This window comes from Macrobrachium rosenbergii, chromosome 42 (assembly GCF_040412425.1).
Source record: "Macrobrachium rosenbergii isolate ZJJX-2024 chromosome 42, ASM4041242v1, whole genome shotgun sequence".
Classification (NCBI taxonomy): Eukaryota; Metazoa; Arthropoda; class Malacostraca; order Decapoda; family Palaemonidae; genus Macrobrachium; species Macrobrachium rosenbergii.
This window is the reverse complement of record NC_089782.1, coordinates 43,218,368-43,240,521: the sequence shown is the minus strand read 5'-3', so window position 1 is coordinate 43,240,521 and position 22,154 is coordinate 43,218,368. Positions and strand designations below refer to the sequence as shown.

General features: G+C 35.4%; 1 protein-coding gene across 12 annotated transcripts in view; it reads left to right on the top strand.

Moving 5' to 3' along the window:
* The window catches only part of LOC136828354 (monocarboxylate transporter 14), a 167,992-nt gene extending 148,141 nt beyond the window's left edge, over positions 1-19,851 (top strand). For all 12 annotated transcript variants that reach the window (XM_067086286.1, XM_067086285.1, XM_067086283.1 and 9 more), the window contains 13 exons: positions 603-798; positions 963-1,106; positions 1,439-1,624; positions 3,090-3,192; positions 3,423-3,531; positions 4,202-4,331; positions 7,762-7,977; positions 8,508-8,620; positions 8,997-9,225; positions 10,059-10,174; positions 11,073-11,196; positions 11,407-11,532; positions 14,036-19,851. In XM_067086286.1, coding sequence (XP_066942387.1) covers positions 603-798; positions 963-1,106; positions 1,439-1,624; positions 3,090-3,192; positions 3,423-3,531; positions 4,202-4,331; positions 7,762-7,977; positions 8,508-8,620; positions 8,997-9,225; positions 10,059-10,174; positions 11,073-11,196; positions 11,407-11,532; positions 14,036-14,199 — 1,956 coding nt within the window. In that variant the 3' untranslated portion in view covers positions 14,200-19,851. The remainder of the gene's footprint in view (positions 1-602; positions 799-962; positions 1,107-1,438; positions 1,625-3,089; positions 3,193-3,422; positions 3,532-4,201; positions 4,332-7,761; positions 7,978-8,507; positions 8,621-8,996; positions 9,226-10,058; positions 10,175-11,072; positions 11,197-11,406; positions 11,533-14,035) is intronic.
* The last annotated feature ends 2,303 nt before the right edge of the window (positions 19,852-22,154 follow it).

The window sequence follows — 22,154 nt, the reverse complement described above, 5'->3', positions numbered from 1 at the left end:
CAAATTTCCAGAGATCCGGAATGTTTTTATTTTAGCATAATAGCACCAACACATTCTCAGTACTTTTTTTTTTGAGCAAGCGTATTGTCTGCATGGCAGGTTTCTTTTAGTAGCGTTGAGTTAAAAAAAAAAACATGCTTGTATTGTGTAAGTGTGCGATAAAGTTAAGAGCATGAGTGTTCAATAGTTCGTGTTTGTAGTCTTTTGTTGATGGTGAAGTTCTGCAGAAATCGTTGCCGGCCTGCCCCAGTAATGGCGATGTCACACAAGTTCGGTTTCTGGCAACTATTCATGATTGCCGCTGAAGTTTGCACAGTGTAAGGAATGTTGATGATAAAATATTTTCGCGGCTCATAAATACCAGAAAATGCGCCTCGATGACACAGCCATTACGGAAACCATTAAAATTTTCATTAATCCTAGTGTTTTCCCATGAAATGTCAAGTAATCACACGCTAAGTGAAAAGGTTTAAGTATCATTAAATAACTGTTAGGCAGGGCCCTCCAAGTTCCAGGAACAGTTTTTGTGAATAAAAATTAGGGACACTAAACCTAGCGTTAACAATGTGTACAAGGAATTAAGACAGTTTTTCTTCCCTCAGGCGACCCATGTCGTACCTCCTGACGGAGGCTGGGGATGGGTAGTGGTGGCGGCTTCCTTCATGTGCAACTTGGTCGTAGATGGCATCATTTTCTCGTGCGGGATGCTGCTGCCCGAATTGCAGCAGTCCTTCAATGCTTCCATGACCGAGGTGTCGTTGGTGAGCTCCATGCTGGGCGGTTTCTACCTCATCGTCGGTGAGTTCTTGGAAGGTGGAAAGTCATAGGTCTAACCTGTGTGGGTGGAATGGGATAGTCTCAGGAGTGAGAGACACGGGACCTTCTGAGCCTCCTTCGTCATTATATTGATGATAATTGTACCTCCATCACTGTACCTGTAATCAGCATTGCTTCTCCTGCAGGGCCATTTGTGTCGGCTCTAGCGAACGCCTATGGATTTCGGACAGTGTGTATCCTGGGAGCTGTCATCGCGTCTTGCGCCTTCGGTCTCTCCTACTTCGCAACCAGCATCTACTTCTTACATTTCTCATTTGGAATCATTGGAGGTATGTAAAACGCCCTAATAGAATCTATTAGAGTGTTCATAAAAGAATGTGAATTTGATTTCATCGGGAAAATATTACTCCCGAAATTTTGGTACCATCGGTAAAATTCATTATGATCATGAAAAATAAATTTAGCCTGCCCATTGTTTTTGAAGTGATAATGGTTTGAATTTATGAAAACCTACCGACATTTCTGCCAATGTGCAGAGTAAAAAATAAATAAGTTTTCACGTCCATTGTTTTTAAGGGCATTAAGTGTTTGTAGCCACGAAAAAAAATTAAATGTGTCAAGAATTTACTTAGCAAGACTCAATCTAAATCTTATCCCACAGGTACCGGCTTTGGCTTTATTTATGTACCTGCAGTTATTGCAACTGGATTTTACTTCGAGAAAAGGCGCGCCCTTGCAACGGGCATCGCGGTTTGTGGCTCAGGAATAGGCACATTCATATTTGCTCCTTTAAACAGCTACCTCATCACTAACGTCGGATGGAGAATGGCTTGCCTGGTGTATGCTGGTAAGTGCAGAAGTCATAGAACAAAGGGATTTAGATAAAATGGAACTATAAGTACTAAGACTTTTTTATTATTATTATTATTATTATTATTATTATTATTATTATTATTATTATTATTATTATTATTATTCAAAGTGGCCCTTTTTATGGAACAGGCTGAAAAGGTTATTACATTGCTACATGAGTCCATAAAATGGAATTCTCCGTAGGGGCATTGTAGGCTTACTTGAGGTTCTTTGCAGGCATTCGGGTCGTTTCGGCCGTAAGTCATTTAGGCCGTAAGCACGTTTACGTGCAAAATGGACGCCGTGTTTAGTACCAGCCCCTTGGGGATGTACGTAAACATGAAAAACATGTAAATAAAACATAATGGTAAATACCATAAACATAACGTCTTACATTGTTTTGGATGTTACGGCCTAAGTGACTTACGGCCGAAACGACCAGAACCGCTTTGCAGCATCCCTTGGGCCCCTAGTTGCAACCTCTTTCATTCCTTTTACTCTACCTCCATCCGTATTATATTTTCTTCCATGTGACTTTCCACCCTTCCTAACGATTATTTCATAGTGCAACTGCGGTTTTCCTCCTGTTACGCGTTTCAAACTTTTTTGCTCTCAGCTTCCCTTTCAGCACTGAACGACCTCTTAGGTCCCAGCACTTGGCCTTTAGCCTAAAATTTATATTACAATTCTAATTCCAACAAAATGGAATGTACTTATTTGAAAACGGTGAGTGAAGATCATAAATTTCTAGCAGATCACCTAACTGGTACTATAAAGTGGATTTACGTTGCAACAGAAAGGACAATATATTGGTGATGTAATATTTGTGTTCTGTATCGTTTGAGACTAATGTATGCGTGGAACTCAGTTATTTATTTATTCTCTTTGGTTTTTACTTTTTGCCGCATATGTCTGTAGAACTTTGAATGATGATGATGATAAGTTTTTGGAAATAATGAAATCTTTCATTTTTATTATCTCATACAGTAGTTATGTAAAATTTTGTTTTCAACTTCAATGTAAATTGCTGTCTTTATTTAATATTTTGTATAGGCTATTAATTTACCTGGACTCCTTTTTTTTATAGTTACGCCTTATTTTCTTGAATATCGAGCATTTCACATCGAAGTGTCTTACTTTTGCTTTTAGTTGGTTAACAAAACATAATGTATTGTTGACTGGTTGGTTTTTACATGGACAGCGGCAGATTGGTGCTGTTCCAAATAAATATTCTTCTGAGAACAAAATGTCAGAAAAGAAGTAATTACTTATTAGTACTTAAAATGTAAGAAACAGCTAAGAATTTTCATAAATTTCCTCTTTAAATATTGTTTGCCTTTTTCTTTCTTTGATATAATTAAATATTTTACAAAAGCGTTATATTAACATTCAAGTGACTTGTGTATTTATTTAGTCTAATCGTGCTACGTTTGATTGGTTTTGTTATTCCCTTAACACAGGCATATCTCTGACCTGCGCTATCTTTGGGCTTGCATTCCGGCCACTGGAGCCCGTAGCCATTGCTGACGACTTAGAACCAAAAGGAACGCCTTTATTAATGAGGTAAGTTCATTTAAATCTGGATAGTGGGTTCAGTATTATTCAAGTTGATTATCTCTTACTCGATACGATGAGCATATGAATATGGGATTTCCATAATTTAACTATTTCCTTAAAATTTAAAAACTCCATGTCCCACGTATTTAAGGGATTGGGTTCATTTATATTTAAATCTTAATTATTTCATGTTTCATAATGCATTGTAATTTCAACCCAACTGGTTTTGTTTGTAGGATTAAGCGCGCTCGAGATGAGCAGCTGAGGCAGTGTGCGTCTGCCCTATCTATGGCATCTGTTAATTCAAAGTCAACAATTGATGAGCTGGGTGGAATGGAAATCAAGGTAATTATATCATGTTTCTCTTTAGTTTTTGTAGTGTAAAAGTATTTTTCATATTTGATGACTAGCAGTGGTTCTGAATGGTAGTTCCTCATGAAATGAGGTAATATTTTAGTTTGGTAACTAGTAAAATTTATGGGAAAGTCCATTAGGGCCAAATTAAACGCAGGAAGCTTAAAATCTTCAGGATTATACCTTGAAATCTAAAATCTGTCAACTAGGTTATTAGCCATTAAAGAAATATCAGGATACACAGACATAAGCATAGGCATAATATACTTAAGTGCAGTGTACAATACAATTTGTGATCTGGAATAAATATTTTTATTATGAGCATTATTGGTATAATTACAGTACACTGAATTTTAACAGCTCCAACTCTACCCTGAGATTCTCAGGAAATGTGACATTGAATGTAAATACAGTATGTTAATAAATGAAATTGCATTTACATTAGTATAAGAGCATTTTATATATTAGCTTGATCCATTTACATTTTATATTCTCGGATATTTAAATAACCTCCATGATACCTTAGAAATTTTTGACAAAATCTGCTGAAAGTTGCTTTTTGTTAACGTGCTAACATTTATATTGATATTGTAAGTGTTGGTGTTATCTTTATTAATAATTTATGGTTAAAAGTGTCAGTAAAAGGTGAGGTCTCTTTCAGGGCAATGGAGTCCTTGCTCGAACCCTTCTAGAACGCCATGGTGGTGGCACACACAAGAGATATAGTTTTCCTGGTATTGTGGTCAGTGGACCTGACACAATTCATGAAGAAACTGAAACCTGTCTTATAGGTAAGTTTCTTGATTTTTATTTCTTTTATTAAACTTCCTGTGATCAACATTGTTGACAGTAATGATAGTATGTACTGTCTTTGTCAGCTTGCATAATACAGTACAGTATTAACTGTATATCAGTTGCTGAGCAATGGATACAACAAATAGCAATGAACTACTTTATATAGTACCAGTACCAGCGAAGCAATTTATGAAATTTTTGCGTGGTATAAAATTTGGTGTATCTATTACTTTAATTTTGGTGAATACTCTATCATGGCAGCACAGATATTATCATTTTGACCATTTTTATTATTTTGCTTTATTGATTATGATAAGAGTATAGAACTATCATTGAGTTTCAGAAATATTGTGAAAGGCATTCCAAATAAAGAACCTAAACATGTTTGTATCTTTCTTTATATTTTACTTCACAATAGCTGGCATAAATGGCAATGAACTGCCTATTGTATCATTGGAAAGCCAGTTAGTGGAAGTTTTATGTGGTGCAAAATGAATTCATATATCTGTGCAGTATTTTATATCTCTAGCAATATGCATTTACATAAATGTGTTCGATTCTCCGACCAGCCAATGAAGAATTAGAGGAATTTATTTCTGGTGATAGAAATTCATTTCTCGCTAAAATGTGGTTTGGATTCCACAATAAGCTGTAGGTCCCGTTGTTAGGTAACCAGTTGGTTCTTAGCCATGTAAAAGAAATTTAATCCTTCGGGCCAGCCCTAGGAGAGCTGTTAATCAGCTCAGTGGTCTGGTTAAACTGAGGTGTACATTTTTACTTACATCATAGTAAGAAAAAAATTTTTTTTTTTTTGGCTAACTTTAGCTCATCATTCTGGCCTTTTGTTTAGCCATTTTGAGTATAATAAAATGAAATGCAACTGTTCATGTTTAAAATTATTCCATATGAACTAGCTTAGCACAGACCAGTCAAGGAAAATTCTTGCAAAAGGCAAACCTGCCAGCAAATGTGTGATGTATTGTGGTGTATGACACAAGAAATGGATACAGAATATGTTTTGCATACATGTATATAAATAATGAAAATGTATTTTTGGTACCCAGTTGCCTTTTACAAAGGAAGTAAAGGGGCCAATACGGGTCGTGTAAATGATGTTGTCTAGTTCAAAAAGTCATTCTTTTCCATGTGGCTATTAACCAAGCAAATGACATTAATATTCCCTTATTATGAGTTTGGAAAACCTATAAACATCAGTTGCTTTATGTTTTGGTAATTGCTTTGTCAGACTCCATTGCATTCTGTTACTGTGGTCCATTCAGTTTTTCTCAGATTGAAACTACTATTGTTTTCACAGTTGCTTCAACCATTGGTTTTTCATACTTTGGACCTTTAAGAACAATTAGATAAGTTTAATTGTACATATTGTGCCATTACTATGAATGACATGTTCTGTAGATAGTCATAATGGTTCTTTGCGGCAACCCGGCAGCCCCAGATGCATGAATTTTTGCTTTTATTTGTCATCCTTTCCCTTTATTCCCTGCCCCTTAGCAGGCCAACTTTAACTTGGCTTGTTGCAGTTCTCGCCTTCAATTTTTCCTCTCACTCTCATTTAGGAAAAAATTCTTCGTGCAAGCCCTTGAGGAGTAGAAGTGTGACTCGTTGGCTCCCATGAACTAATTTATAGTAGTCCAGTTAGATAATAAAAAATGACATATTTTTCACTTCTGAAAATTTGTGGTCCCCTGTAAAATCATTTTACTTTTTTTCATTCAGTGAATGATACAGTTTCACTGGGCCTGTTATTTGAGTTCAGAAATTCAAGACATCAGTATACTACCATCATTTCCGCACATTCTTGACATCTCGTGCTAAACTTTAGGGTAGATTTTATTAGCTGAACTTGGGTAGTAAATGTCTTCCACTGGGTTTTTTTTTTTTTTTGCAAATGGCCTTGTAACACTTCATGATGCTTTTCATGGAATTAGTGGAATGCATTACAGTTAGCCATCTAACTTGGGTGCTTCAACATTGTACCCCAACTCTCTGTTGAACTGTAGCTATCTGCAAGCAGAGGTACACGAAACTTCTAAATATAAGTGTACACATTATTTCCATTAACATGTATTTCAAAATATTTTTAAAAATATTCCGTTTTTATGAACAGTGCTTTTTTTCTGAACTTTTGAAAGCTTAGATAAAATCAGAAATTCATAGGAAGCTTCTGCTCTGAAATTGTATTTTATTCTAGTTCTGTTGCATATAAATGACTAAAGCTACCTTAATTTAGTTTCCAGTTATCACAAAAGTTTTGATATTTTATGGCAAAAACACAAGTGGACATGACCTGAAAGTTTCAATGTAATGAGGCCCTTCCTCCGAAATAAAGGTTTTATGTCTGACAAGGATGATAGTGTTTTCCTTCTGCTGTTTCTACCAGTGATTAGCTTTATACAGTAGTACTGTATATAAGCTAATCATTGAGTAGGGAAAATAGAAAAATTAATTATTACACTAGCGGAATGTTCAAAGTGTCATGTAAATAAATATCTCGGCATAATTGCATTATTTGTAGTACTTTGTAAAGATCCAGAACATTTCTTATTAAGTTGATACTGAATTCACTGTTACTCATATTGTAGTTTTTCTGTCCTTTTCATTAATCCAGTGATCCCAAAAAGAAGTAAGTACTGCATTTTTCACAGGTGATATTATGCTTTTGGCACTTGGATGGCGTTACTTACAGCACTTCATATGTAGCTGAATTTGCAAGGTCACGGCGCTAAAGGCATTTATCTTAACACGCTACTTTTATTTATTATTGATTTGTTTGTTACAGGGGTTTTTGTTTATGTAATTGCTATTCCTTTCACCTCTTAACATAGAAAAATTAAAAACATTGACTGATAGGATTAAAAACTGCTTAGAGATGATATTGCTTAAGTGGTTTGTTGTATATCATAACCATGGGCTTTCCTAGAAACCTCATTAAATTGCATTTGATGAACTTATGATAAAAGCAGTGGAATATAAAGCATCTCTAAAGTTTCACTTCCTTTGATGTGATCATGGAAGGAACTTATGCTAGAATTAAAAATTACCTTGACCACCTTTCTGGCAGTCCTCAGAATAATCCAAGGTGTAGTACGCTAGCACTTCCTTTAAATGATTTTAACCACTAATCATGAATGGTATACTGTGTATTGATATATCCCTAGCAGCACAGTATTTTACAGAGCACAAAGTAGTGTTCATTTGCTGCTATTCATCATAGAAGATATTTATTGACATGCAGTAGTTTGACTGACTGCTGCTAGATACTGTCAGAATATGATAGCGCTGTATTACTACTGAACTTGTATAAGAATGTCCAAGTGTAATGCATTTATGATTTGCTTCAGGGACTTGACTTATACATAATTGAATTACCTAGTATCAGTTTAACCATAAAATCTCTCTTGACAGAACCAGAAGAAGAAAAATGCTTGACAACTGTCAGTGGTGAGGTGGATGGCTCAAGTGCTAAGATGCTGGACAACAACAAAAATGAAACAGAAATGAAAAATATCCAAGGGACAACGAACCAAGCGAGTGGAAGTGAAGCTTTTGTTGTGAAACCTAACTATCCAAGGAATAAAAGTGCTCCTGCTCTTGCCCTGCAAAACAGCAGCTTCTCAAGTGGTAAGTACAGTACTGGAATTCACATACTTTACCAAGAGGTAAATTTTTTAAATATACTTGTTTTTACTGAACAGAAACATTGAAATGGTAATAAAATAATTAAAATATGAGTAAATAATGTAGGCTTTTAGAATTCCTCGGTTTGGGGAGATCTTTGTGGGAAGATTTCTTCACATTTAGTCAGTCTGTTGGTACCGTCTTTTAGGACTTTGAATCCAAATTCATAAAGCAGGTACCAACAGGTGACATGCAATGGATACCACAATAATTTCACACTAGATTTTTCAAGCAGAGGACCTCCTTGTTTTGGAATTATTCCACCAAATTCTCTTTGGTAATAGTTCTTGTTACTTAAAAGAATTTTAATTACTTTCATTTTTTGAGCAAACTTGTTACAGGATTGTCACTTAAAAATCCACCTGACAGCCAGCATGATCAAACATCATTATGTAAGTCATTTTTGTTGTGAGCATAAATGAGGATTTAGGCTGATCTTTAAATTAAACATTAATTGAAGATACATTTTCCAGAACACCGCCGACCTTCTCGCTCAGCAATTCGCACAGAAATGGCAAGACCATTCTACAGAGATGACATTTTCTACTCTGGTTCTTTGATGAGGCTCCCACAATATCAGAGCTCGGTAGGATGAATAATTTACCCATGTAATACTTTGGAGTAATTACATATTTACAAGTCAAATATTGATACATAATGTAGTGATCCTTTTCTGCTTTTAATATGTAGTACAGTACTGTGTAGGTAACTGCTCAGTGGCAGTTTATGGTAGCAAACAGACCTTTTAAAATTTAGCCTACAATTTTGGATTTGTTTGACTGAAAGTCTCAAGCCTTGCCCACTTGGATAAAATGGTTTTCATTTGAAGAACTTCAAATAATTCACAAGGTGGGCTAAAAACACCTTAAGTTTTTTATGTTGAAAGGAATGTAGTAACAAAAATAATAAGATTTTTGTGTGTTTAGGATTTATTGAAGATCTCATGTCACTTTTATTTGCAGGAAACTGTAGAAAAATATCATATGTCTGTTACACAACTTCCTCCTATGGAGGACATAGCTGAAGAGGAGATCTCTGGTGGCCGCTGTAGGTGCTGTCCTACTGCTGTTACAAATGTCATCAACCGAATATTTGACTTCTCACTTCTTGCTTCACCTACATTTGTAATCCTGAGTATTGCTGGTTTCTTGTCGCTGATGGCTCTGTTTGTACCTTTCATGTTCCTGCCAGGTTAGTACATGAATTACAGTACTGTATACTATAAATTTTAATTTTTCTGTAAATTTGGACATTTTCGACCAGACAAAGATAAATGAATGTACTATTAGATACACAGCTACAGGATCAAGCTTTTCAAATAATTTTTTGTTTGTTGAAGAAAGATGATACAGTTGCAAGGTTTTTGCACATAAAACTTTTTTTGTTTCTTGAAGAAAGATGATACAGTTGCAAGGTTTTTGCACATAAAACTTTTTTTCTTAACCCGGCTTGTAGTCTGAATCGTTACTCAAAAATTTTCTATATGGGCACAACTGTAGCCATTTGGCAAAACTAAGAATGTTCACACTCACTTTTTATTTAATGATAGAAAACTGTTTCAGTATTCCTTATTTTAATGCAATTGTAACTCCTTCAGTCAGCTTTCTTGATATCTGTTACTGATATCATTCTAAAATGCAAAGTTCTTACCAGGAGTGTCAATGATATTGTTTCGTTTCACTTAATGAAAATATAAATATACTGTAGTTATATTGTAAATTAGCTATATTACCAACAGCACCAAGTTCTGCTTTTGCCAAACATTATAAACTTGATGTTTTCAGTAGCATCAATTTCTGCCTTTGCAATCTAGTCATTCGACTCAGCTTTCGTGGAAAGTAAATTTTATCCAGGAATTAGCTCATTTCTCTACTGATAGTATTTTAGATGAAAGTTTCATGCGTGTAGATTTTATTTTAATGTCCAGGTCTTATGTGGTATTTTTAGATGTTGGTTTTTTCTGCCCTTTGGCTACATTATTACAGCAGTGGACATTTACAGTTTTTTGTTTTTTCAAATTCCAGGATATGCTTCAAAACAAGGATCAGATGAGGGATCACAGGCAACATTAGTTGCCACAATTGGCATCACCAACACAGTTGGAAGGATAATTTGTGGCTGGGTCTCTGACCATCCAAAGGTATTGTGAATCACTGTATTCTTTCAAAATAAATATTTATTGTGCATGTACCCTCATTTGCAGGTATGCACTGAATTACTAATTAATTGCCACTAAGTGACAGTCAGTAAGTTTTAGATATGCCAGCCTGGTAAAGTAGTAGAGCTAACTGCCCATTCAAAAACTTTCATTGCTCTGATAGTTATACGGAGTATTACATCTCATTAAATAACTTTTAAGGGAAAGAAAATTTTTAATTCAAAATTTTAATTTAAACTTGTAACTTGAAAAAATATTAAAATATGGTGATTTAACTTGAAAAAATATTAAAATACTGTGAATAAAATGCGGTTAAATGAGTACTTTCTTTCATGTGTTGTTGAGAATTTTCACTTAATCACATTGTTTCAGTGGTGTTAGTACTTTAAAGTTGTGTAACAGTGGACTACTTTTTAAAGTAAATCTATTTTGTTGTAAGGACCACTTGTGCTTACTTATGATATACTGCAGTAGCACCTCAGCTTAACACACCCATTGGGGGATCTGGCTTACTTTACAGTAGCACCTCAACACACACTGGGGGTCTGGCTTTCTGATAAGTAACAAAAGTTCATTGAATAACAAAGACCCTATATTATAGCACTTGTTTATTTACTATATATCTTACATCTAATGGCTATTCTCATAGTTTCTAACCAAAGCTAACCTGTACTTTACACTTGACATCCAATTTAAGAGATTTAATAAAAAAAAAATGTGTCACATCTAAGTGGTAGAAAAAAAAAAATAATAACCAGCTGACAAGTACAGAAGCCTGTTAAGCTGAGGTCTGTTAAGTTGAGGTGTAACTTTAGTATATTTTATTAACTATAGCTTTTGTAAATTGTGGCATTTCATTGTTTCTTTTACTATTTTTCAGGTTGATGCCCTGTTTGTAAACAATTTGTCACTTATGCTTGGCGGAGGAGCAACTGTGATCCTTCCCTTCTTCTCGGATGAGTCTTTACTGCTATGCTATGCTGTGATTTTTGGTTTTGCTGTAGGTAAGTGAAGGTATACTGAATTATTTAGGTTTCACAGTTACTCTTGGAGAGGTTTCAAGTTCTTGACAAGAAAATAGAAGAGGGATTTCCAATTTATTTGCAGATTTTAAATGGGGATAATATCCGTAATTTGTGTAAAAGGAAAGTTCATTAGTACAGTACCAAACACTAACAAATACTAAATGTACTGTAATGTGTTTTCCTTTGCAGCGGCTTTTGCATCACTTCGTTCCATACTGTTAGTAGAACTACTAGGCCTGGAGAAACTTACAAATGCTTTTGGGCTTCTGCTGCTCTTCCAGGGAATTGCTGCTTTGTTTGGCAGTCCTACGGCAGGTAATAAAATATTCCTCTATACAGTAATTTTTCTGTTATGTAATCCAGCAATATAGCAAAACTTGGACAAGAGAGTGAAAGGACAGTTTATGGAAATTTAAGAGTATTACTCTCCTTAAGTAATTGTTGTTGAATGCACTTTATAAGCGTTGGTTGTGACAATATGGATTTATACATAAATACAAACTGTTGTTTTCATAATTGCTAACTTGTTGGTTAGCTCATTTTTGCACTATGTGCAAGAAGTGAACATATGCAGAGAACCAGTAAAATGCATTGGGGAAAATACGTAATTTATGTGCCTGCCATAATGTGCCTAACATTGTCCTGTCAGTGATAATGTTAGTTGTTATCTGTCTTTACATCATTTCACTTTCATAGAGTACCTAATGTTTGGTCTTGTGGAGATTTTTAAGGCTTATGCCATAAAGAAATTGGTCAGATTGAAGTGCTTTGTAAATTTTCAGTGAGACTTCTTGGTCATGTGATTTGATTCATTCATTCATATTTACAGAGCACAAATATTTATATAAAATCTTATAACTTATTTTGAGATTTAAATTTTGTATTCATATTCTTGGGTCAGTTAGTCAGGAAAGCAGTAGGTGGGAAGGAAAGTGGATGACAAGGGCATTTAAGTAAAGAGAAGGAGTCCTTTATGATGCTCAGAATCCACTTAAAATCATGGAAAAGGAGACATGGTAGGTTTTGTTGTTTTTTAGTGTTGAAGACCCATACCTGATAGGACTTTAGGCAGAAAGAACTCAAGACAAAAGAAAGTGGATGGAACTCACCTATTATACCAGTCATGTTTGTTTCTGCCTATAATTTGTATGACAGTTATTTTTTCTCTAAGTATCTAGTGATATACAGTATTCTGTAATGTTTTTAGAATCACATATTTTCTCTCACAGCTTAGTGTTATGTGTTCTTTTTGCTTTGTATGGAGTGATTTGTAACATTTTGCTTAGTGTTATTGCTCCTTTTTTATATAACATTCCCTATACTTTAGCATAATTGCCAAGGTATTCCAGGTAGGGCACATTATGCCTTCATGTCTTCACTCAGCAGAAACCATTAGCTCCTTTGTAGCTCCTGTTGTGTGCTGGGGTGTTCTCCTTCTCTCACTATGTGAGACTTTTAAGTCAATAGTGATTAGGCTAAAGGTATGACATACTGTTCTAAATGTTCTAAGAATACTGCTGCAAAGCATCATCTTCCACTTCAAAACAGGTTCTAGTATCTGCAACTTCGATAGAGGCAAAAACGAATTAAGCCGTTGAGTGAGGTTGCTGTATAATCCCCTTTCTTGACATCTTCACTACCTGCAAACTCACCTTTTCCAGTTAACCATTCTACACTGGCAGCCCATCATTCTGTCCAGTGCAGTACTTGCCAACTCTACATAAGTGATTGACTTTGCTTATGCAACATCCTGCTCACAGCTGCACCCATCAGGGGCCTGGGATACCAGTTCACTGACTCTCATCATAACCATCCCTCCTTTACATTTCCCATTGTTTGGAGTATCCATTTACTTCATCCAAGTGGCATATCTATCTCTTACCTCCAGCAGGAGTACCCATTTTCCTGCTCTCTAGCCAGGGTATATGTTTGGCTACCTGTTTACCTGTTGACTTGAGTGTATGCTTACTGAAGCCCACTCCTTCACCTGTAAGCCTGATTACTTCTCTTCCAGTGGAACAGTCTACTGTTAGGTGGTGATTATTCACTTCAGACTTCATATGAAGGACCAGTGTCTAGTAACCAGGACCACATCATGGCATCATTTTCCACCCCTTCTTTATCTTTGTTCTCCAACAGTGCATAGGATCTTTTACTTTGCAGAGTGAGGAGCCACTAGGTTCTATTTAAAGAGAACCAGATACTATATGGATGTTACCCCTGGACACTCTCCAGAGGCCAAAGGGAAAGACAGGCATCCAAGATTGCTGTGTGTTGGCTAAAAAGAGTAAAGTGACAAATGGGGAAGCCAAACAAGTGAGAGTGTAAGTCCATGAAGTCAGAGCTCTTTCCAATTCTACAGCTTTTATATAGATCTCAATCTGTCCTCTATTGTCCGTGCAAGTACCTAGCAATGTCAGTCTACTTTCACCACCTTGTATGTGTGTAACTCATAAATGGTTAGAATTGTATTTGTCAAGATCCACTGCCTCATTCACAGGTTGCATAAAACATTGGGGTGAGGTATGACATACCTGTAGCTCCAAGAATGAGTCTGCACAGTAGATTGTCTTCTCTGTCTGACAGATAGAAGACTGGTGATCCTGGGAATATTCAGACACATGTTGGGCATGTCAACATATATGATAATGGGTTGTGTGAAAAGTTTTTCTTTTGGTTAATAACAGTATTGCCTTTTTTTAATGTTAAGCAGAAATATAAATTACCGTTCACAATAAGCTTCAGGTTTATATACTATATTTGTCAATGATGATCATGTAAGATTCCTTGTATTAAGTTAACATGCTTTTAATTCCAGGTGCCTTCGTTGATGCAACGAAGTCCTATGACTTGACCTTCTATGTCTTCGGTGGCATATTTGCCTTTTCGGGCTTCATGTGCATTCCACTGCGCTATCTGAAGAATTGGGAGGACAAAAGAAATGAAAAGAAAATAGAGGAGAAAGATCAAAATAGAATCTAGTTAACTTATCCCAAAGAATTTGTGAACAGCCAGCAAGAGATGATATTGTGCAAAACCTAGCACTCCCAGTATATAAGCATGCAGTAGGAAAAGGCAGCTTCACCTGTTACATTTAACTTACTTTACCATGGAATGGTTGTAGTAAGTCTTCAGAAATGCACAAATGCGTTATTTTTTCTTAATTTGATAACTCAGCGCAGTGTGGCCAACTCTAAAGCCATATCAAATAGCGAAGGATTGTCTTTAATTGGACTCCAGCAACTACTTGGATGTTACCTGAGTAGCTGGGACCACAGGTTTGTACTGTATATTTGAAGTTTTATTGTGGATAGCTACCATAAATGTGTGTGACTTACTGATGATTTAAGACAGAAGTAACTGTCAAGTGCAAAATATTGCCTTTCAGTAATTTTAAGGATTCCATTTTGTAACCTATGAAATATTTCACAAAAACTTTGTTACTTACGATAAACCTAGCAACAGGACAGGGAGTTACAGAGACTAAAAAACACTTTAAAAGTTAATTTGGAAAATTAATGCATTATACATCAGAGGTGGACAGTATACACTTTAAAAGTGCAGCAAGTGATTGAATTACAGTGTTGTATAAGGAGGAAAATCCTGATCCTTCATGTAAGAGGAAAGACAAGAGGGAATGGCCCCAGAAATTTGTTTCATGACAGATCAGTTGCTGTTCTTTTAGAGGAACCAGAGTTTTAATGATCTTACTGTTGCATTACTTTGTTCTTTAACATTACATTTTTGCAATTAAAAAGTTTCTATTTGGGTGGTAAAGTTTCAACTTGAAGCTATCCACTTGGAAGGGATGACAAGGAACTGATTACTTTGTTACACAGTAGTTAACAATGATAGTTTTTAGGAACAAACTGTAGTAGCATTCATATTTTATGCTATGGTAATTCTTTCTTTATACCAACGCCATAGTGGCAGACTATTTTTACTCATAATGGTAGCTAGCATCAACTTCACTGCCCTAAGAGGCCTTCCATTGTGAAATCCAACTTTATTAGAAAATGACAGATTGTGGTTTATGAAATGCAAAATTGTTCAATTTAATACTTTTGTTGCACGACGTAGTGATGGAGATGGCTAAGTTACTGTGTAACTTTCATTTTGAGGCATTTTTAGTGAGCACCTGCGCAAAAGTCCTTAATCCATACTCTTGAAGGTAGTAAAAAGATAGCATCCAACTTCATAGAAGTATCTTGTGCAGTGCTTGACTTATAAAAATCAAGTACCTGTAGTGTAAATTTTGCAAATGAATATGCTCTCTTCACAATACTGCTTGTCATCTTTATAACCATTTGCACTGTAGCTACAGTACAGTAATGTGATTTTCAAGTCAGCAGAACTGATGATTGCATCATTCAAATACATAGATATTAAATTGTGATCAAGGCAGGTCATTTTAATTTTTGTTGTTGTACAGTATATCAAAAGCATAAAAAAATGGGAGTTTATACAAGTTTCTTGTTCCAGTCTGAGAAGTTCCATGTTGACAAAAGAGTTTAGGCATTAGTTCTCAGAATGTAGGAATTTTGTTACATATTATACAGCAGAAAAAGTATCTTTTCTATATTTTATGAAAGTTAGCAGTGAAAATATTAATAGCATAGCACATTATGTAGCATTCCAAAGAAACAACCAGACCCAGATTCCTATATGGAAATTTACATTCCTGACTATGATTGGGAGACATCTTTCTTACAACCAATGTATTTGAACCTTTAGTCAGTGAGGATGGAACCCTGTCATTACAGTCTTCTCCTTAACTCCCCTCTGTGATTACCAAGCTTCATAGTAGACACCTATTTTGGTATTTGATATGTGAAGCATTCTCCTGGGACATGAAAAATATAGTATACAGAAGCACATGTTCAGCTTTCAATCTCTCTTCAAGTATAATAATCATTCTAGATACTGGCCAACATGGTGGTTGTTGGAACGAAGTAAACTGATTGAGTGTCTGAGATAAGGAACCTGGACATATGGCTATTTGTTAAATCTCAGGTATTATCTGCCAAAGTTCTTCATTTCCAGTGAGGAATATGGGTCTCCTTAGTTTCCTTTGGGAGCTGTGTGGTAATAATTGCCAAACATTTACTATTTTCCCAAATTACAGATAGGTTGTTTTTAATTCCCTTTCATCATCAAAATTTAGAATGCTTGAAACATACTGAGACAAAACAAAATTATTCTAAAAATCTTATTCTTTGCTTTTGCTCTATTTGAAAAACATACCTCATTTGTTTTTTTGTAGTAGTTCATGAACTGTCTCCCCTACCTCATCAATATTTGAGTGCAAAACTTCAATTACAAAATATACTTCTTGTAAGACTGAATATCTTTGCTAATTTCAACTTTTCAAGAATGTTTTAATTTTCAAACCACCAGATTGAAGTTGTAGTTTTACTAAAGAATATAACAGAGGCAATTGTAAATTGCTTGTCGAGTTTATTACCATTTTTTATGTAGCTGTCTTCAAAGTGAAGAGATCAACGATGACTTCATGGAAATAGGTGGTACCAGAGAAGTTGTAGTAGGAATGAATATTTTCTTTTGTGTCTGGCATGTGCTGTGCAGATGTACAGATAAGAGGTTGTTTGTGTCAGTGTTCATCATGATAATGCTTGTTTGCTTCCTATATTCACATCTTACATTTTTCAGATGTTTGTATATTACAAATGCATAGATGTAGTGTTTGTAATTCTACTACATCAAAAGGCTGTCCAAATTTTCATCAAGGGAATGTAAAAATGTTTATACTGTACTGAAACCTGAGATTTTATCACTGTTACAATTCATATTCTCATGGAACCCTCAAATGTAGAAATGACCTCCTGTATGTAAGTATCTATATATCCCATTATATGTAATACATGGAATAGGCATCACATATATACATTATGAATTATTATGACTGGTGAATTTTGCATGTGCATACATACACTTGAACCAAGGTATATGGAACACTATACTACTACTACTCCTAGAGTGTAAATTGTGCAATATGTAGTCTTAAATATCCACCAACAGATGCAAATTTAGTTGAAATCTCATTGTAAAAAGAAATTTGGCATACATTTTTTGTATAAAAAGATTTTTCAAAGATCTTGTCCTCAGACAGGGAAGATGATTACATCGTGTTTTCACATTCATGTAACATTGAATTATTCATTTGGATTTTAAACTTTAAATATTGAATTAAAAGAATATGTTGATTAAGGGTAGTACCAGTAGATTGCTTCACGAGATTTTTTATGCTTTATATATGCCTTAATATTTAGCCTAAGATTCTCTATTTTTTCCATTTAACAATCGTAACTTTTTGTTAAAATTTGTATGGTAACGTATAAAAAAAATCACAGGTAAATGGTTTTGTGCCATTCAGCATGGGAAGGGTTAGTCAGCAGACTTGATTGCTGTATTGGTAGATGAGTGAATTAACATTTACCCCCAAACTAGAGCATAAGTAATTTGCAATAAATTCCTAAAGATTTTACGTATAAAATGGAAAATTTGCATGAATAACGACAGACTTCCATGTACCAGTATTATTCAGACAATATAACATTGTAAAATTATACACATTGTTAAACATGGATATTTTAAGTTTGCATAGAAAAGTTAATCGAAATGATAATACATCACAGCAGAATGGATTCATCAAAATAGAAGCAATATTAAACAATAAAACATTATTTCCAGCTACAAAAGGTGCTTTCTAATAGCACATTGTCAGATTCTGCATAAAGAAAAGGATCTTTGAACATCATCTGGTAATATGCATATGTGGTACAGCAGGTTGCAAATCATTAAATACTGTTCAGGGGTATTTAATAAAAATTATCACAACAATTGTCATCAGGTACATGTTAAGGTTCTTGAAAGAGCATATATACTGCATGGCTGAAAACTGGATCTTATATGGGAAACCAAAATGTTAAAATACTCCTTTGAATTGCAAACTACTTGATAGTTGTAAATAGAAAAAAATAAACAGCTTAACAGCTGTGAAGAATCGGGTGTAAATACCTTTATTTTTCAAGCAGGGGTCTGGTATTTGTTTGATAACGTATAGCATCCGTGAGGATTTTCCTGGAACTAATTAACTTCTTTGGGGAAAATAAACTGAACCAGAATCTTCCCTGGGGACTGGTTACCTCAACAGATAGTCCATAGAACAGGAATAGCAGGCCACTATGAAGTAACTGATGCTTCCTTTGGTGAAGCAGCTTACCAGCTCACTCCAGCTGCTTTTGTTCATCAAACTGGTCCATTTTTAAGTAACTGAAAGCTATAATCCTTTTGACAACAATAGCTGGGATTAGCAGTTGTTAGCGTTTTGTGCTCTGTTAATGTTTTTCCAAAACTGGTTTGGTAATGTACAATTTCTTAGGGTACATTTTTCATATGGTGCTATCTGAGAAGATCATTGGCCATTATTCACATATCTGGTACTAAATTTTTCCCCTTGGAAGTTGATGGATGGTTCATGCCAAAAATTGGCCTTTTCCTTGGATTAAGTCCCGTATATGTCCACAAAAATAATCTGGGGCTCAGTTTAAGTGCAATGTACAAAAAGTCAACAAAATGTAATTTTTTGTAATATATAAATTTAATAAATCAGCAATACTTCTTTTATACTATAGACATAACATGTATGTAGCAAATAAAGGAAGTGATATTCTTCACAACTGACATAGAGCTTATGAGCATATCTTTTTTTCAAAAAGATAATTGTACCATTTGTGAGCTCATGAACGTAGTTGTTAATTTAGTGTTAAGGTTATGTGATAAATAACATTACTGTTACATTTAAAACAACTTTAGAATAATTTATAATCTGTTATGTATTTATACTTTTTAATACTGACATTTAGAAGTTTTTCAAGCAATAGTTTAGTGAGGTATTTCATGAAGCGTCTGAAGTTTTATTGCTACCAGAATTGGTAATATTCCTGATACATAAATGTGCCCTAAAAATGTAGCTCTCTTGGAAATTTGACCAACTCTTGCCCAAGTAAGTACTGTAATGACTTGAATAGCACATACGATAATGTATTTCACAAAGTTCTTGCAACTGCAATTTTCCATTTGTGGATATTGAACTAAGATGCAAATGTGTGTTTGCATATAACCCAAAAGTGGGAGCTAGAAAATTAAAATGAATGTAAATAAGGTTCACTCCCTATGAAAACCTAGAAACTAGTGGATGAGACTTCAGGTAGGACACATAGGAGGAGGATTGCAGTCGTTCTAAAAGGTGATTCTAGCCAGGCGTGGCTGAAATGGCACTTTTTTTTTTTTTTTTTAAGACAAACTCATAATTACGCTTAGCGCATTTCCACTTCGTGTGCCATAATGGAAATAAAAAGGTTCAAGTTCCACTAAATTTTCTGGTATTGTATGTTTACTAGTCTTAATTTAGTGACCACTGTTTATCATATCTAATATATATCATTAACCTACTTTTATTATGTTAGAATAGCATTTGGGCAAAGGACTTGAAAGTTCAGTGTTAGATCCCTGAAGGTTCTATAGTAAGTTTTACTGTATTGTACTTAAGGCACATTTGGTGCTTTACTTCATATGGATGCCTTTTTTTGAGTAATAAAGACATTTTTACAATGTAATCTTTGTCTTAGCCTAATCCACCAAATTTTCTTATGCCACAAATATAGTTTAAAATGTAAATTGTTCCTTCAGGGATACAGACCATCTCCTTTTACGTGGAGGGTATTCAGCAATGTGGGAACCAGCCATGATGTTGGAAACAAGGCAGAGATGGAGGGTAATGGCCTGTCCACACTAGTGGCATGCCCGTCTGGCACTTTCAGCTGTTGATATTTTCTCCAATTTCTGAAGCAGTGTTACCAGTCAATCGCACTGCTCTGGCTCCATACTTGGTCGGTCAGTAAAGCTACGCTCGTTGAGTAGGCAAGGAAAGAGGGTAGTCTCATCATGCCCAGCACCGCAGAAAAGAAAAATATAGCTTTGAGTGTTTGTAGTTGGTGTTTGGTTCAATCTCTCTCACTGGTGTGCTCGCTTATTTAATTATTGTCACCTACTCACTTCGGTTCATGGCTGCCACTCACCTTCCCACCTTGTAATGTGGAACGGGGTATGGGAACAGTGTATGCCCGTTGAGCAGTGCTCGCTAGTATGGACAGGGCTCAAGTGGGGGGAATAACCCTAATCTACCCAGACTATCCAGTCACTTTTTCTTTGGTCAGCATCAAGGGAATATATCACTTCATTCCTGTGTGTGACCATTGGACTTGGATGAGTAGCCTGCTACTTTCTTAAAATGTTTACTTTTAGATTGTGTTTTCTGTTGTTTTTATGCTTTTGTGGGAGACTTGGACATTACTGTGGTCACTTCATGTCTCCCACTTCAGCAAACCCACATGAGCATTGTTTGTTTTGCAAGGGAAAAGTTTGGAGTAGGAAGAAAGACAATACAGACAGTCTCCGGTTTACGACGCTTTTCAAGTATATTCATAAAAATAATTATTTCCTGGGTAATAACCCATGCTCCAGGTTTACGACGCTGACAACGCCGATCCGGCAGAAGAAATGTGGCTCCAGAATGGGAGAATGGTCAAATTTTGGAGGTTTTTCTGTTGAAAAACTCAACATAAATGCAGGATACTGTGCATTGTTTTCAAGACACCCAAAGGATCAAAAGGAAGGTTTTATTACGATTTTCGACAGTATTTCGGACAGCGCCAGTCCGACGCCAATCGGAAGAAATATGCATCCAAAACGGAAGAATGGTCAATATTTGGAGGGTTTTTATTACGAATAACTCGATAAAAATGCAGGATTCGTTGTTTTCAAGACACCCAAGGATTAAAAGTAAGGTTTCCTTACGGTTTTTGGCGTTATTTCGGACGATGCCGGTTGGAAGAAACATACATCCAAAATGGCAGGATGGTCAATATTTGGAGGATTTTTATTATGAAAAACTCAATAATAAAAATACAGGATTCGTTGTTTTCAAGACACCCAAAGGATTAAAAGTAAAGTTTTCTTATGATTCTTGATGGTAATATTCTGGGTGACTTCAGTCCAACGCATACGACGGAAGAGAATTCACATTCGCGGATTTTTTCATTGAGCAATCTTCACTAATTACCGATTTTTATTTTATTTTCATGACTAAATACATTTTTTATGATAAAAAAATGATTTACTAATTTTAAACTATTAATATTAAGGTAACCACTGCAAACCATCAATAAAGTTAAATTAAAATCCCGTGAAATTATAAAACTGCTTACCAATTTAATCGCTTCATTCAACCTCTCTCTCCTCGACAACAGAATGGTAAAATTTTGGAGGGTTTTTTATGAAAGACTCAATAAAAATGCAGGTTACGTCATTTTCAAGATACTCAAAGGATTAAAAGTAAGGTTTTCTTACGATTTTCGACGATTATTCCGATTTACGATGATTTTCGGCTTAAGATGCGGCGTCAGAACGGAACCCCCATCGTAAACTAGAGACTGCCTGTAGGCATTTGCTGGTTGGAGGGGGGGTTATACCCCATGGTGACTGCCAGATCCTTCTAGGATCTTTTCTTCCTCTGGCTTCCATTCCTTACCACCTCCCAAGTTTCCCCACCTAGGAAGGATTGCTCTCCCCCTCCAAAATAGAGCTTTTCATGTCATATCTTCAAGAGATGAAGGTACTAGTGGGATTAGTGTTCCTCCAGCAGCTTTTTTGTTCTCTGAAGTTGTTGATGCTGTTCTTTAAAGTAAGTAAGATGTCATATCTTGACTACTTGAAAAAGATCTGGCATATACTGGATATTCCAGTGTTTGCCAAGTTTTCTGGATGACTTGGCAAAGGAGAAAAAGGGTTAATCTCGTAAGCTGGCACTTCACGACATCTGCCCTTGGTACTGTACATGCAGCTCCTGTGTCTAA